We start from the raw sequence: 18291 nt of genomic DNA, 5'->3' as shown, positions 1-18291 counted from the left end.
AAGTTCCTCTGCTAATGTTAAGCTTTGTTATGTCCACTGTTGATATTTTACAAAACCTGTGAGAATATCATGCAACGTGTTGTGATCATGTTTATCACCCTGCACAAACTCCTTCTAGGTCTACTCCCTCCACTAGAAACCCAACTAAACCTCCATGGTCCTTTACTCTTTACTGAATATTCATAATTAAAATTTTGACATTTAAAGGGTATTATAGACCCTGTCGTTCTACTTTATTGAGTTTTCAGTGAGTTTCTCTCTTCACACATCAGATTAAATAATGCACGATCAAAACTCATCAGTTCTTCTATTTTGTAAAACCTAATATTGAAAAATTCTACTGAGTTTTAAATTCTTGCATTATTTGGTTCATGTGTGTCTCTCTGTGTGTACATGTTTTAAAATTTTGCAAGGAAGGACCTGCCCTGGTACTCCACACCATCCAGACACTGCCTTGGCCCTCCTACATCCTCTGCTTGAGGTATTTGGCCAGCTCAGGTCCAACACCCCCACCCTCTCCTTGGAACTTCCTGGGTTGGCTCTGCGCATAGTGGACCCACCACGACATGCCAGATCATCCAGAGCCTGCCCTCACCTCTACCTTTGACCACCTACACCCTCTGTTTGAGACCATCCAGATTTACATCAAACTCCTGACCCACCTACAACCACTGGGAGAAGAGAGAATAGAGACAGACCTGACCTTCACCCACTGGAAGAAGGGATGGGAATACGGCAGTACGAGAACATATTCAATAATAGAAAGACTAATATGAAACCACAAGAATCTAGGACTCTACACCAACAAGACCTGAACACAACAATGCAGATGAAGCAGAAGACAATGACCTTGAAAACAACTTCATGAAAATTATAGAGGCCCTCAAAGAGGATATGAAAAAACCCCTTAAAGAAATGGGAGGAACCTAAGAGATTCTTAGAAGGTCCCTCAGAGAAGGGGAAAGGAACAAGATCTCCTGAGCATATTGGGTGTGGGGGAGGGGAAGTGAGTAGAGATGGAGTTAGGAGAAAGAGAAGGGGAAGAGGAGAGAAAATGTGGGACTAGGAAGATTGAGGAATAGACGAGAGCAAAAATAAAAAAGGAGAGAGAGATACCATAATAGAGGGAGCCATTATAGGTTTGAAGAGAAAACTGACTCTAGAGAAATGTCCAGAGACCTACAAGACTGACCCCAACTAACAATTTGAGCAACAGTGGAAAGGCTATTTTAATTGCCCTTCCCTGATAATGAGATTGATGACTAACTTATCCATCATCATAGAGCCCTCATCTAGTAGCTGATGGAAACAGAAGCAAACACCCACAGCTAAACACTGAGCCAAAATCCTGGAATCCAGTTGCAGAGAGGGAGGAGTGATAAGAAAATGGGGGCAAGACCAGGCTACAGAAACCCACAAAGACAGCTGACCTGAACAAAGGGGAGCTAATGGACCCCCAGACTGATAGCTGGGAAACCAGCATTTTATCAACTCAGACCCCCTGAAGTGGGTCTCAGTTAGAAGGCCTGAGCAGTCGAAGGGACCTCAGACAGTGGAACCAGGATGTATCCCTGGTGCAGGAAAGGACTTTGGGAGCACATTCCCCATGGAGGGATACTCCCTTAACCTAGAGGCAGGAGGGAGGGCCTAGGCCCTACTCCAAATGACTTGACAGATTTTGTTGATCCCTCCTGCAATTCATCACCTTCCCTATGGAGTGGGGAGAATGGAATGGGAGGGGGTTTGGGAGGCATGAGAGGAGGAAGGGTGAAAGGGAGGGAAGGAGGGAGGGAGGGAGAGGGAACTAGGATAGATATGTAAAATAAAAAAATAATAAATTTTTAAAAATTAAATTAAATTTTAAAAAACATGGTACTGTATATGAAAACATCATGATGTTATTAGCCAAGGATAGTCTAATCTCCTTAGAATTCTGCTGAGATGGCTGTAACTGGGTCTTGAGTTATGAAGCTTGGGGCCCCTATTCAATCAATGGCTTACTGCCTGAGTGTCATGGTGTCTACTGGACTTCTGGAAAGGAGAGACAGAGGGACAGAAAACTTAAAGGTAACTCTCAATACTGTGCTTATTTTTGGTACAAAGGTGCTTTTGCATATACAAATCAATGAAAGATAAAGGGGAGACAGACAGGTAAAAATCAATGGCCTATAGAAAAATACAATAGATAAATATATTTTATTCAAACATAGTTTGATAATAACAAATACATAAATGACTGAATGGCAGGTTTATTGATAGATTGAAGACGGTAGATAAAATGTGATCGATTGATAAATAGTAGTTATATAGGTGAGCAGAGAGTCATGATAGATGCCAGAGAGGGAGATGATAGGTGGATAATGTTTCAATCACTGAGCCATCTCCCCAATATCTCAGTAATTATTTTAAAGCTATTCATTGTGTGACACCGGACCTTTTATCTACAAGAATTACCAAGAAGCTATTGCTGATACTTCAGCATTTAGGAAGATGAATGTTTGAGGACTTGTTTAGTCTCTTCATGTCCTGCATGGCACAATAATTCCAAGGATGGAATTGTGGCACATATATCTTGGAGGTAGATACTAGCTGTCTAGCTGGACTTAAGGTCTTCTCAGATACAAGGAAATATTGCTTGGTTCTGGAAATCTGCCCAACTATCCAAAGCTAGTGAGGTCATTGATTTTGGAGAAATCCACAACTGCCACTTTACTAATTAAGTATAATTTGGAACTGCATTTCAATAACTAAATGCTTTTCCTTGTGTCTACAGATAAATGTAGTTCTTGCACCAAAAAAAAAGAAACTTCAATTAGCCTCAAACACCGTTACAAAAACTGAAACCAATAAAAAATACTGAGAACAAGTGAACTGAGCAATGTCCAGCTGCAGCTGATCCATCTACAACAAACATCTGATCCTAAGGCTGAGAGCATCCTGCAAGAAGGAGTGAGAGGGTTGTAAGAACAAGAGGAAAAGGAAGTTTGCTGCGAGATTGCATCTCCTAGCAGTGCGGTCAACGCTAAAATTAGATGCATATAAATAACATTATACCAATTAATCAGATCGTGTTTGTATTTAGGAGTGTGTGTGTGTGTGTGTGTGTGTGTGTGTGTGTGTATACATAGAGATGATTAAAGGTAAAGATGTATTTGAGATAACAAAAGAGCTATACAGGAGAGGTTGAGAGGAACAAAACAAAGAAAATGGTATAAATATAATTTATTTGATAAAATTTTAAGTTTAAAATGTAGAGTAACGCGTAAGAAAATAAGCCTAACAATGCAATAAAATATAGAAGAGCATAAATGCTACCTTTGCATATTACACTCCCAGAATTTGTGTAGCCAATAGCCAATAGCCAATAGTTACTCCTGTTTCAAATGTTCCCTTCTTTTTGTTTGTTTGGGTTTTTTTGTTTTGTTTTGTTTTTTGTTTTTTTTGCGGTTTCTTACAAGTTCTTGTTCTCTTCGATGTATTTAATACGTCCTACTGAATTAAAGGCTAAGTGCTATAAAGTCAGGAACAAGCCTTCAAAAATAATAATGTCTGAAAATGCAAAAGCAGCTTGCCAAATTGTACCTATCAAACATTCTCAGATATTTCTATGTCAATCATTCAACTATGAAGAGAAACAATACAAAACAATAAATGTATGTCTGGGATTTTTGGTAAAGGATTGTTAAGTGTACAGGGCTGGAGAGATCACACAGTGGTTAAGAGTGTGTTCTGTATTGCACAGGACACAATGTTAGTTCTTAATGCCTAGCCCAGAGGCTTACAACTGTCTGTGACTACAGCTCCAGGGGATCCAATCAATGCCCACTTCAGACCTTACACATCACCAGAACACACTCATTCAGACATGGACATATTCACACATTAATCAAAATGAAAAATATTGAAGAATCTTAATGCTGGGTCTTAAATTTCAGTTAAAGAAAAAGCACCCTTTCTTCATTTCTTTCATTTTTGCAAAGAAGTGGAACTTTATCATTCTAAAAAGAGGGGAAAAAAAACCCTACACGATGAATCAAGAAACCGAATAAATATAACCTGACACAGGAATATTAAGCTATAAATACTCATTGGACATGTTGCACAGAACACCAATATATGCATTGAGCCTCAGATTTTAAAAAAGCAACAATATGCAAATATTTAGCACCATAATCAAATTTGAATACTTGGAATAAAAACGTGTTGGGTCTATGATTCAACGTAGCTGTAGTCATGGTTGATTCTGTTAATGACAAACTCAATTGTCAACAATTTCCAAGAAGTTTGGTCCTCTGATGCCATAGTAAAAGGATGGGCACATTTAATGGCTCCTATGGGGATACACACCTTTAATCCAAGCATATGGGGGGCACTCTAAGGTAGACCATTACATCTAAAGCCAGCCTAGCCTACCTACAAAGTGCAGCCATGGCTACAGAGAAGTCCTGTGTGGAAAATGGTCAACAAACACGGGGGAGGACGGAAGTGCTCTGATTCTCAGCTTCTCTGCTGTGGTCAGGTAGATGCTTCGAGCCTCTCAGGACATCCTGTAAGAGACATTCTGATTCTATCTCTTGGCAGCTGAAGCAGCAGCACCATGCTATCTGTGCTCCTAAACCTTGTGTGCACTGGTGAGTCCTGCTTGGAATGAAGGGTGTGGAATACAGGTGGATAGATCGTCTAAGGAGGCTGGATACATCCACAGCAGAAACATTGGTTTGTGTCGTGGGTTTTGATGCAAGAGTTCACCTTAACTTAAGTGATCTCTGATTCTACTGTACAGAAGCATTATGGGGATGGGGAGACCAGATGGCCAGTCTATTGGAAGGAGATAGATCACCCATCATGAATTTTTCTTTCCAGGCTTCTTCCCAGTCCTGAGGACATTGGTACAAGCAGGTGAGTCCATCCTTAAAACCTTGAGTAACTACCCATCCCAATAGATAGGCTGCATTTTAACAAGAGAGCAGACATTATGGGTGTTGGCTGGTGGTTTCTGTGAGTGACTCATTGGTGAGCCTTCCGAACTGCAAAGTTAGGACCTGAGAACCGCCCTCTCCTTTCTCTCCCAGATCATCGCAGACACTGTCCCTGCTGAGTTAGGCACCAACTCTCATCAGATAAACATTTTTTGGCCTTTCAAGACAGGTTTTCTCTGTGTAGCTCTGACTAGCCTAGAACTCGCTTTATAGACCAGGCTGCCAGTGGACACAGATATCTGACTGCCTCTGCCACCCAAGCACTATGATTAAGAGTGGGCCATAACACCTTGAGGATAATCAATATTTTTAAATTAAAAAAAAATATTCCCCTTTGCTATAATCTCATCTGACCACCCCCACAATTTTCAGATTTTGATAATGTGGTAAGATTTGTGTTTATGCTTTATTAAAGCAAAGTCAGCCACAGGCCATAGGAGCCAGGCATTCACCTTTAATCCCAGCATCCAGAAGCTAGGAGGTGGTACACACCTTTAATCCAAGGACTCAGAATTAAAAGATGGGAAGGTAACTATGAGTCCAAGGCCAGAGAGATCTATCTACACAAGACTGAATCAGTCTAAAAGATAATTATTGCTCACACCTTTAATGCCAACATTAAGGAAGTATATAAGACAGAAGCAGTCTCACATAGACTTTCCATTCTTCAGACACATGGAGGAGAGGTTATAGTCTGCAGCTTGGCAAGAGCTCATAGAGACAGGATCAACCCTTTCAGCCTGAGGTAGAGGTGAGAGCTAGTGGCTGGCTGCTTTGCTTTTCTGATATTCAGCTTGAAGCTTGAGCCCTAATACATCTCTGGGTCTTCTATTTTTCATGTTGTATATGAGATAATTTGTGGGGTTTTTTTAATTTGTATGTCACTTGACAAACCATTGACATTATTATTTTTGCCTTCAAACATCTATACCACAGATGGAATTTGTGTGGCACCAGGACGCTGTTGTAACTTCTTTAGTGAACAACTTTTACTTTTTCTACATAAAGATGTTTTCATGTGACTCATTAGCAACCTTTTATTTCAGCTTGAAGACCTCTGTGCCATTTTCTATGCTTATGGTGAACTCTACTATCTGCTACTGTTTTTCTGAAATTTTCATTATCACCATTTCTGAAGGACAGTGTTGCTGACATTTATAGTCTGCCTTTTTTTTTAAACCACTTACTTTATTGAATACATCCTCTTGATCTACTAAGTCCTGTAGATCTTTGCTCAGAAGCCTGCCACTAGTTGTATGGAATATCCCTCGTGTGTGCTTTGCTTCTCTTATCATTCTGATTTCAGGATATCCTATGATAATAATATACTCTGTGATCATGACTATTTGGGTTGAATTTCTTTTGTGGCATTTGACCTTCTTGGACCTGACCATGTTTCAACAGTGTTCTATACTTTCTTCTCTAGGTTTTTTTTTTCTGTTGATTAGCTTTGTTAGTTGCATCCTTTGTTGATATTTTATTAATTATTTGACAATTTTATGATATATTTTAATTATGTTCATTCCCTGCCTAAATGTATCCTAGCCCCACCCATCACCTACACACCCAAGAAAACCTCTAAAATCCTTTGTCCTTTCTTGAATTTGTGTGACTGATAACTTGGTACCAGGATGGTATCCAAAACTCCTATCATGCTTATTATTGTACATTTACACATTTTCTGTATTTACCCATCAGATTATATAGTGCCTGATGTAAGCTTACTCATTATCTTCTTGACCCAAGCATACTATTGAAATATTCCATTAACATTTTGAAATTTTGCATTTATTTGAGGCACATCTGTGAGCATGTATACACAGGTGCTGTGTGTGTGTGTGTGTGTGTGTGTGTGTGTGTGTGTGTGTGTGCATGTAATATGGCACAAGTTTGTAGGTCAGTGAACAACCTTCTGCATCAGTATTTTACTTTAACCATGTGGGTCCTAGCGATGGAATCCAGAGAGTCGGGTACAGCAGCAGAAGCCTTTATCTGATTAGACAGCAAGCTCACCCACACATTTTCCATTTCAGTAGTTGTATTCTTTACTTAATATGGATATTGCCAAATGTTTGTTATTCACCGATTCATTTCTAAATTTCATAGACTAATTAGACAGTCTTTTTCCTATACTTAGATCATTTCTTTTTCTTTTATAAAACAGTCTTCTTTTTAAAATTAATTTCTTGAGACCTTCACTCATGAGTACTATGATTCATAACTATGAGGGTTCAGCCCCGTCAGCACTAGGGTATGCAAAGAAAATTCATGAATGTGATAATAGCTTGGGGGAAAGATCTTATCTAATAGTTAGATCTTTTTATCTGATTAAAATAGTAAAGAAGCACAGACACTTTCTGATGGCAACTTTCTCTTTATTTCATCTAGAAAAATAATTTTCTTGTGACAGTCTCTTTTGCTCTCCTCCTGATCCTCTATTCAACAACTTTTTCCTTACTAATCTGCATCTTTCTCTCTCTGCCTCTCCACTATTTCCCTGTTGTCTCTGACATTCTCTCTGCCTCCCACTACATTGCCCTCTCCTCCCTCCCTCCCTCCCTCTCTCTCTCTCTCTCTCTCTCTCTCTCTCTCCTTCTGTCCCTGCTCTTTTCTGCTGTCTCTCCTTTCTCCCCTCCTCACTCTGGACAATTATAGGTGGTTTAACAAGGACCTACCCAAACTCAAAACAAAATTAAGTCATGTAGTATCTCTCGGGCTAGGAATGTCACATTGACCTTTACATGTGTCTCTATGTTGGTGAGCATTCCCAGACAGAAAATGACATTGGAAATCAAGACTTAACAATAACAATTAGTGAGCTTGACATGGAGTTGTAAGGAGTATGTTCAGACTAATCAGTAAACAATACCTGGGAGAATGACCTTGTGTATTTCTCTCTAGGGGCAACCAGGCAACTTGGGATCTGCTGAGGTCTTGGCTAGATGTGTAAAAGACTGTCTTTGTAGCTGAGAATTCTTCTATGTCAGTCCGAGTTATGAAAATATTCCTGTATTATTTCTGTTCATCAGTATTCTATAACTTAGGTAGAATCATCCTCTACATCATCTACAGCTATACATGTGCCAGTAAGTGTAAAACACACCACCAATGGGTTGTGGAAAGAACCCCACAACTGTTATTATCAGGGAGCCATGGTGAGAAAGTAACACACAGAAAACCATTCACTGTCAAAATCCCCATGGCTTTGCCAAGTGGGGGTCCCCAAGAACAATTGATGAGTCAGCGTTGCTAAGTAGGACTCTCCGATGACTTCTAGTGAGTCGATTTATTAAATCCTAGTTGTCACTGCTGTATGGCCCTCTGCATACTGTATTTGTGCCATTTTTACCCATTGGCATGTGTCCATAAAACATGATATCCTATGCCATGGATGCTACCACCGCCATTTTTTTTTCAGCAGGTATATTTTCAACAGCTAGGACAAGAAAACAACCTGAATGTCCTTCAGCTGATGAATGGACAACAAAAATGTGTGGCGTGTACACTTGAGATGCTCCGCAGTGGTAAATAACAATGAGACCACGAAATGTTGAGAAAAATAAATGGAACTAGAAAACATTATACCAAGTGAGATAACCCAGAACCGTAAAGAAAAACACCACATACTCTCTATCAGCCGTGCTTCCTAGCTCCAAATATTTGTTCATGGTTTCTCACAATCCTGTCACTTCATTAAAAAAGACTGCTATGAATTGTTTGTCATGGAAATCATAGTCCTTCCTTTCCCCCTGTGTTTACTACCAGAGCCTCACCGTTGTTCTCTGCTAGATTTTAGTTCCCACCGCCTCTGCCACATGCAGAAAGTTTCGGTTGTAAATACCCCTTCACCATTCGGCGCAACCGGAGAATGAAGTTGGGAAAATTGGTTACAGCCCCGGATGAAATGGTCTTGTTGATGATTTCTCCTGTTTTTGAGATCAGATGCCATAGCTATCTTGACTCCCTGGGTCAATAATATCACCAGTCACACTCCACATCAGGGACAGTTTCCTGCCGGGGTCCATGATCTCCTCTGTTTGGGCAGTGTTGCAAGGTGCCCACACGGGCTGGAATCCATATGATCTTCACTGCAATGTTTTGCTATTGCCTCTTTCCTCAGGAACATCCACCATTTGGATACAAAGCAATGGCCAAGATTCATGGTTGGGCAGTCAAGAGTCCAAATGCTTCTTATCTCCAAGTGACCCAAGTGGCAGAAAAACTCTATACTCTCAATGTTTCATATACAAGGGGCCTTGAAATGGTGGAGAAACTGTATGTCTGCCCATAACTTCTCACACTTAGTGTAGAAGACGAATCAAAATGAACTCTGTGAATGAAGTTCTGTACAAGAGTACATAAGGGACAGAGTAGTTCAAATGGTTCGTTCCTCCTGTTTGGATGTCATTTGTTTATATTTTGGTCCTGTGGGCCAGCTCACCCTCAACCCTGAGGTCTGGGATATTCACAGTGTAATTCTAACCTGGGTGTTTTATTTCTTGAGTCAGTGAGTGTGAATGAAGAATGTTTCTGTTCTGCTACCTGAGTGGACACTATTCCCATCTGTCATCTCGCAAATGACTCTTTTCTTGCACTCATCTTACATAATTTCTTTTTAGATTACAATTTTTTCATGACCAAATGTACTTTGTTATTTAATACTTACTCAAATTCTCAGTTAACATATCTTAGCACACAAAGATGTATGAGGTAGGTGGCGGACACCCATTACATGAAAATGATTTATTGTATGTGTTTGAGACTTTCTTTGGGAAGACAAAGCACATGCAAATCTGTTCTCCTCATAAAGGAAACAGAACAGACCAAACAATGATAGCCTCAAAGTCTAAATAGGTGAATTTGTGAATCTGAGATTACTAATAGCAATATGGATGAGGGATTATTTACACAAACAAGGGATGACTCAAAAGCATTGCTGATATCAGAACTGAGTGTGGTTAATTGTCATGAAAGCCCCATAGAACACTCTGTACTACCTGTAGGCAGCTAAAAATGCCTCAGATATCTCCTTTTGGAATTCAGAAGGCCCGGTGGCGTACTGTTTCTATAGAGCAGGAATCTTGTGAGTTTCAGCTTTCTAGTAATTATGTTTGTTTACATACTGAGTGCCCTGAGCTTTTCAGATTCTTGAATTGAAATGGATGTTTCAATTCAGAGAAAATTGTTGTACTGAAGCTACCTGAGGAACTGAAAATTGGAAGCTCAACTCTCAGGAATGCAGGGAGATCATTAAAGATTTTTCTGTATGATTTCTTCAGGAAGCCATAACAAGCCTTCACTGTCTGCCTGGCCAAGCCCTGTTGTTGTATTGGGACAGCGTGTGAATCTTCTATGTGATTCTCATAGACAGTCTGGCATGTTCAAGCTGTACAAAGAACTTGGAGACCCTATTCCTCAGGTCTATGAAAACATATTCTGGAAGAGCATTCTCTTGGGCCCTGTGACATCAGCACACGGAGGAACCTACAGATGCTATAATTACAACCATGGATGCACTAGTGAACTCTCATCACACAGTGACCCTTTGAAAATCATAATTTCAGGTCAGAAATCATGTTTGAAGCGTCGCTTCATTCCTCCAAATCACCTCACATTAGAATTTTCAGAACAAGTTTTAGTCAGTCTCAGCAGGGAATCAGATACTATGATGGGCATATCATAAGCCCATGGGCATGCCCTTTCCATTGCTAAGGATTCATGAGTGTTAAGGAGTGGTAATTGAAGGTTGAATTAGGGCATTAACAGGCTGACATCAGGATGAGAGAATGTTCTGAATTATCGTGGGTCTGCAGAATCACAAGGATTCATATAGCAAAATAATGAAAAATTCATTAGTGTACGAACAATGTGTTATGAGGGATACACCCTATTGCTAATTCTGACGATGGAGAAAGGGTCCAAATTCCAAGGAATGCTTAAGGCCTCTAGAGGCTGAAAGGCAAAAAGCACCCTTCCCTAGGGATTTGCTAAGTAACCTATCACTGCATATAACTGATTTCTACTAGTTAGGCTCGTTTCAGAATTCTGATTTCCGCACACTTGTGTCCCTTTTAAGAACCATATTTGTGATAATTTGTCATGGTGATGATTAGAGACTAATACAGAAATCCATGTCAAAGGCAATGTAAGAACCATGGAAGGGATGAGCAGAGAGCAGTAAAGTCAGGATGATAGTGATTCATGTTGGCAGGAAACAGAGTTCATGATGCCAGATCAGGAATGCCTCACAGAGTATTGATCCCTGGAAAAGGCCAGAAGAGTTTCACTGACACCTACCTTCACTTCTCATTCATTATCATTCCAAGAATTATATTTATTCTAAAATAGCATTAAAATGATGCATGAAGGATCCTGGCATAAAGCTGTCTATACTGCCTGCATTCCCCAAACTTAAAAACGGACAATAGAGGCTATGGTAGACAGACTCAGCAGAAACATTCTCCCGACAAATCAATGGTAAAATATTGTGTTGCTGCCAGAGCCAAGTAAATAGGGGAAAGTCAGAGAAAGACAAAGGGGGTCTGTGTACACAGTTGATATAAACACAGACAAGGACACTGACAGGAAGGACAGGCTGACAGGAAGGACAGGTTAAGGGGAAAAGCATAGATTTTCAGGGATGCATAGATTGGAGTCAGGTTCATAATTGCAATCTCTTTATTTCTAGGAATCTACAGGAAGCCTTTCCTTGTGGTCCCACATACTCCCCTGGTAAACTCAGGAGAGAAGCTGAGCCTGGAGTGTCATTCAGAGATTATGTTCGACACCTTCATTCTGACTTCACAGAGAAAGGGAATAATCAAGGAATCTTTCCAGCATTTTGCAGAATCTCATTTTGGGTGGTCCCATGCCAACTTCTCAATAAGACCTGTGACACCTGACCATGCTGGGACTTACGAATGTTATGGCTCTTACAATCACACGCCATATGAGTGGTCCGAATCCAGTGACCCTGTTGACATAGTGATCACAGGTAAGAGGGTGTTACCTGCTCATCATCCTCCCTGTGATGCAGAGCAGTTATTCTATAGGCTGGAAATGCTGGGAAGTCATGGGAAAGATGACTGTGGGAAACAAAGAAAGGAAGCCTTCGTTTATGAGTTACTGACATAGACGATGAAAAATAGAGACACAAAGACAGACCAGTGGTTACAATGTAAATCACAGATACAGGGAGGTCAAAAAAAGTCATAACTATGGGTCTCAGCCAGAAGGACTGAGCAGACTAAGGGACCTCAGACAGTGGAACCAGGATGTATCCCTGGTGCACAAAAGGACCTTGGGAACACATCCCCCGTGGAGGGATAACTGCCTTAATCTAGAGACAGGAGAGAAGTCCTAGTCCCTACTTCAAATGACCTGACAGGTCTACATGACCCCACCTGGATGGTATTGCCCTACATGTGGAATTGGGGTGGGGGGATGGGAGGGGAGGGTGGTAAGGGTGCATGTGAGGGGGCAGAAAGGGTACGAGGGAAGGAGAGAGGGAGGGAAGGAGAGAGGGAAAGGGAACTTGGATCAACATATAAAATAAAAAAATAAATAAAGTCATAACTAGAGGTAAAGAAGGAGAAAAGGGCAACTCAATGAGCTTGATGTGAATCGGAGACAATGATGTCATTCTACTAATTTTCAATTCCAAAACAGTTCATTATTTCATTTGCTTCTACCTCTAAAACACATCTGCCAGAGACATATTTACATCATGTGTCTGACCTGAGTTTATCTGCTGAGTGGGGCTGGTTCTTCGTGAGTCCTGAGGCCTTGGTGCAGATGGCACCCAAAGAATTTATGTCTAGTTTGATAGTTCTTCCATTCTTGTGCTTGACCAATTATTTATCAAAGAATAGCATAGCCCTGGGTCATTGAGTGGACCAGCAATCACTGTCTGTTCTCTACATTTCCAAACGTGTCAGTCCATGTCCCAAAGTTATTCAGACATTCTAGGATGGAAGAAAACAATCCTACACTGGTTCCCCCTGGGATTGGCAGACAAAAATAATGCAAAACATGGAAAAATATACAAATAGTAAGACAGACAGGGAGACCGTGAGAGAGACTCGAAGACAGAGAGGGCTAAGGAAATAGTAAACATGGCATGCGTGGGAAGAGAAAGCCTGTAAAAAGTCCTAAGCTTGAGCAGAAGCTTCAAAGTAGAGATGGAGAAATGACGGCAAATGTTGGGTGTTCAAAGCAAAGATAGAGAGATGGGTGATAGATTACACTTGAGCGGTACACACGCGAAGAGGAACAAGTGGGGTGGACAATCATGGCCCGTGTTCGAGGGAAACAAACACATTCGTGGGACAGTCTGTACTTTGAACAGAGACGTTCATTAGCACAGATATGTATAAGGACAGACGAGTTAGAAAATGAATATTAGAATGAAGATAATAGATTTTTAATATACATAGGATGGAGTTATAAGTCATTGAATTGGAAACTAATCATGAGGAGAAGGAGATTAACCAGGAGGGGCGTTGGAAGAGACGGTGTGTGTGTGTGTGTGTGTGTGTGTGTGTGTGTGCGTGCGTGCGTGCACGCACATTTGCATGCACATGTGCCATGAAAAATGAAATGAAGTGGGGAGTAAGGCCCAGAAAAGGCAATACAGTGGGAGGGGTTCAGACACATCCAATGCCCTGTTCTGCACATCATTTCCCTGGTTCTTAATTTCCATTCTTCATGGATTCCTGTGTTAGCTTTCAATAAATACCATAAAAAAATTACCTTGAACAAAATGATCTGGATGAGGATGTCATAATAAAGTCCTTTACTTTGTATGCTAATTTTAAAAAATAAGTATCTGTAATTAAACCCACAGATTTTTTGACAAAACATTTGGAAGAAACGAAAGTATAAAGAAGAAAAATTAGGAAAAGGAATGAAATCAGTGGAAGTTGATGGACAAGAGAGAATAACAGCATAATATGCTCAAGAGTACACACATAAATATATACATAACAATACTTAAAGAAAATGAGGCCATAAAATTATGTAATTACATTTTAAGTTCAATTTTGATGAAAACAACTATAAAAAGTACATTATATTTACAAGTTTATATTTCATAATGAATTCTACTGCTACATAAATTTAATATATGTTAATAAAAATAAACATAAACAGGCAGGTGGAATGAACCAAGGCATAGAGAGCCAGAAACTATCAAAAAAAAAATCCTGGGGTAGGATGTATGGTTACAGGATTATAGTCAGAGACCCAGAAAAGAGAGAGAGGGGAAGAGATGGGAAGGTAGAAGAAGGAAAGGTAAAGATGGGGCAGAAAGAGAGAGCTCACAGAAATGTAAGCATGGAGAGAGAACACTTAGGAGATAATGAACACTGATAAATGCCCCCTAACCGTCTCTGTCTCATTTCTTCCAGGTTTATACAAGAAACCTTCCCTGGCAGCCCTGATGGGCCCTGTAGTGATGTCAGAAGAGAACATGACCTTGGCCTGCATCTCAGACCATCAGTTTGACATGTTCCATCTGTCCAGAGAAGGGGTACCTCATGGACATGGGCAGCCTGCTGTGCAGAGTCACAATGGGGCATTCCAGGCCAATTTCTTTCTTGGTCCTGTAATCCAGAAAGGAAACTATAGATGCTATGGCTTTTTCAGGAACTCCCTCCACGTGTGGTCTTCCCCAAGTGACCCCCTCTACCTTTCTGTCACGGGTAAGAAGGCCTCAGATATGTCTCATGCATTGTAACTAATGAGATCCTAAAGCCATGTCTGAGAGCCATCCTGCTGATGATAGAGAAAATGTACCTTAGGCAACTACAGAGAAGGGTTTCTAGGAGTCATTTTGTTGTGTGTTGGGAGGGGGAAGTGTGGGTGTGAACGCACACATGCGCGCTTAACAATATTACTCAAAGCAAAAGAGGCTAACAACTTCAGGGAGTGTGTGAAAAAGCTTGGAGAACGTTTACCTGGGAGGGTCTGGAGAGATGAAAGGGAGAAAGAGATAATTTAATTTCACTTAAGAACTTCTTTAGAAAGACATTGAGTTTGAGAATGTAATAAATAAAAAGAAGCAAGTCAGCTGAGCAAGTGGGAGCTCATGGAATCCAGTCTGACAGCTGGGAACCAGCATAGGACCAAACCAGGCCTCCTGATTGTGGGTGACAGTTAGGAGGCCTGGGCAGCCTATGGGGCCCTTCCCCATGTAACTAGGCTGAGAGAGTGTCCCTCCATAGGGGAATGGGCTCTCAAAGTCCATTCGTGTACTAGGAATAAATCTCTCAGCCTAGATCCATGGGGAAGGCCTAGGCCCTACCCCAAATGATGTGACAGACTTTGATGATTCCCCATGGAAGGCCTTACTCTCCCTAGGGAGTGGCTGGAGAGTGGGATGGGGGTATTGGGGGGCTTGGGAGGATAGTAGGGAGAGGGAACTGGGGTTGATATATAAAATGAGACCATTTCTAAATTAAATTAAAAAGAAACAGATCAGGACAGACACATTAGGTATAAGCTTGCAGTTTGGTCATCTCAGAGATGGAGCAGCCCTCCTGATCTCTCCCTCACATAGATCTCATCACAGTATCCCTATTGACTCATCACAACTAGAAATCTAGACCTCAAAGCAAACCACCTAATAGCATCCTATGACTCTCAGTCATCAGCACTAAGAGGTAGAGTGTGTTCTGCTTACTGTCCAAATTCAAAGGACTCTCCCTACAGGGAAGGTAGATAGGCTTTTTATTAACTTTCTCCTTTCCTCTCCCCTTCTTAGTAAACTCATCAAGAAACTGTACTTCGTGCACAGAACCGAAGTCCAAGACTTGTGAGTAATTGATTCCTCTTCTCCATTGTGGAAACTTGGAGACAAAAACTCTTGGGCTCGTGTTTTGGCTCAGCTCCCTCACAGCTCAGTTGTCTTAATATAATCATCTCTCATCTTTGATTCTTAAACTCTGAAACATCAGAAGATTTGTAGAAGTATGGGAACTATACCCGAGACCTCCTACAAGTGAAAAGGAGAGTAAATTTCACTTCCTTCCCAGGAAAAAATGAAGTGTTCATTCTCGTTATGTTCCTCTTGGAGAGAGGGTATTAGGGCGTGAAAAAGGAAACAAGCTAACAGAAGGAAAGATCATATATATATATATATATATATATATATATATATATATATATCTGTAATGGAATAGACTTGAATTTATTTTCTCCCTTTGGGGGAATTTGTTGTTTGGCTTGTGGGTGTTGTACATTTGCAAGTTGTTAAGCAAATTAACTGAGCACTGGTATCAAGCTCAGATTGGGATAGTGAACATGTGTTCTGCAGTTTTTCTGCCTCTGGTAGAATGTCCATATACTCTTGGACATGTGAACTTATACTTAAGCACGGTCAGCTCATGAGTAACGATGATCCTAAAACTGATACCCGTTCTCCAAACAGTTATCAATTGTCCATAGCCACTTGACTAGGGGTGTGACTTCATGTCCATCTCCACTCTCCATGCTGAGAATTTGTCTAGCTTGGTCTTGTACTGTCTCTTGGGCATGCTATTACAACCTCTTGTGAAGTTCGTACACTCAACTGCCCTTGGTGTACAGAAGACAGTTTCTTTATAGTTATCCACAGCTTTCTTTTTTGCAATCTCTTCTTCCATCTCTTTAATGATGTTGAACCTTTGGAAAAGGATATGAGATGTAAACATCTCATTTAGGGCCAAGACTTCTACAGTCTTTTGTTCTCCACAACTTGCCCCATTGTGAGCATTTGTATTAATCACCATCTATCACATATATAGACTCCTCTGCTGAGAGTTGAGAAATGCATTAAAATATGGATACAACCATAAGTCATGAGGAGTCACTATTTCCATTGAGCAAAATATTATTAATAGGTTCTCCATGTAGACTCTTGACTTAAAAGAAATGTTATATCAATTATCCTCCAAGCAACAAATCTTATGCAATCTATCAAAATCAGTACCCCATGATGTACCTCTTCTGGCATCCCATCTTCCTCCAGATAACCACAAGAACCAGAATGTTGTGATTGGGCTGTCAGTGGCCATGATCCCTGTGTCCCTCATCGTCCTCCTTTGCTCTTGTTTCTCTGCCAAAAAGAGTAAGTCTCAGGAACAAGCCAGTGAGCGTCCTCTGCATAGTGTGAGAATGCAAGACCGGAGGAATTCAGGTGTGTGTTCTTCATTTACTAAAGTGTACTTGGGCCAACAGGGAAAGCCGAGGTAGAGATTTCTAGAGAGGCAAGAGAGCCCTTGCTTTTCTCTTCACCTCTCAGACCACTGACTAATTCTGCAATGTGTCTTCTGCATATTTAACATCCAAAGCATGCACTAATATCTAGGAGGAGGTTTTATAAGAGAGAGGGTAGGGGAGGGATGGAGGAAGGAAGCAAGGGAGAAAGAATTACTAGGATATAGCATGTGCAGGACAGGGCTGTGAACATAGGGCAGCAGAAATGCATCTAATTTGCTAAAGGTGTGCAAACTTGGGTTTTATCGTATTCCTCACTAGTACTTTGGATTTGAACTGTGAGCAAAGAAGCACTTTATTGTGTGTGTTTGTTTATTTGTGTCCCCTAAAAATGCAGCCAACATAGATCAAGATCCAAAGGTGAGAACAACCCTGAACAGACAGGTAGGTCCTCCTGAGTCTGCCCGCTTCCATACCGTTAAATATTCCTTCATTCTCTGCAAGATTATGTGCATACAACATCACTTAACATTTACCTCCTTCCAGGACCCTGAAAGAGAAGACGTGCAAGAAGTAACATACTTAGAAATTGAGAAGAGGAACTTCAAACAAAAACTGACCACTCCCATTTCCCAGATTCCCAAGAAATGTTCCACAGATCTCAGTGTGTACGTGGAAATCAGGAAATGATAAGTTGAGGTGAAATGTCTTCTTTGCACCATGAGTTCTCAGGGAAAGATTTGAGGAAGTCTTCTGAGGATACAACAGCCCTTTCTCCAGTGAAGACTGAGAGATGCAATGAAATCTGAAGACACAAGTCTCTAAATTTGGGACCACACTCCATTATTATAATATGGTTCTCAAAGCGGCTTTCCCTTACTTGCAAATGTTATGGTCCTCACTCCAAACTCAATAGAAATCAAACTCTATTGCTTAATCCACTGGCCTCTATTTCATTTTTCTCTGGCAGACCTCTACAACCTCACTAGGTATAAATTATAAGCGTATTTGAAGCTGTAACTGCAAGTGTTACATCTCTGAAGGGAAAGGTGTTTTGACTGTTGAGAGCCAGGCTGCACCTACAGCTATAAAGGGAAGATATCCTGAACGTCTATGC

At 40.7% G+C, this 18291-nt stretch overlaps 1 protein-coding gene across 1 annotated transcript; it reads left to right on the top strand.

Moving 5' to 3' along the window:
* Positions 1 to 566: 566 nt before the first annotated feature.
* LOC127238507 (killer cell immunoglobulin-like receptor 3DL1) lies at positions 567 to 17986 on the top strand. The gene is made up of 8 exons (XM_051207124.1): positions 567 to 738; positions 10259 to 10543; positions 11668 to 11973; positions 14387 to 14699; positions 15755 to 15792; positions 16987 to 17112; positions 17572 to 17618; positions 17721 to 17986. Exons 1-8 carry the CDS (start codon positions 567 to 569, stop codon positions 17862 to 17864), a joined length of 1431 nt encoding a protein of 476 aa, XP_051063081.1. The 3' UTR covers positions 17865 to 17986.
* The last annotated feature ends 305 nt before the right edge of the window (positions 17987 to 18291 follow it).

This window comes from Phodopus roborovskii, unplaced genomic scaffold, assembly GCF_943737965.1.
Source record: "Phodopus roborovskii unplaced genomic scaffold, PHOROB, whole genome shotgun sequence".
NCBI classification, from domain to species: domain Eukaryota; kingdom Metazoa; phylum Chordata; class Mammalia; order Rodentia; family Cricetidae; genus Phodopus; species Phodopus roborovskii.
This window is presented reverse-complemented; position numbering and strand designations above follow the sequence as displayed.

Coding starts and splice junctions, on each gene's coding strand:
- LOC127238507 (XM_051207124.1), top strand. CDS start 567: ATGCCAGATCATCCAGAGCCTGCCCTCACCTCTACCTTTGACCACCTA. Junction 739..10,258: donor GAAGGGATGGGAATACGGCA/GTACGAGAACAT, acceptor TGATTTCTTCAG/GAAGCCATAACAAGCCTTCA. Junction 15,793..16,986: donor AGAACCGAAGTCCAAGACTT/GTGAGTAATTGA, acceptor ATCTTCCTCCAG/ATAACCACAAGAACCAGAAT.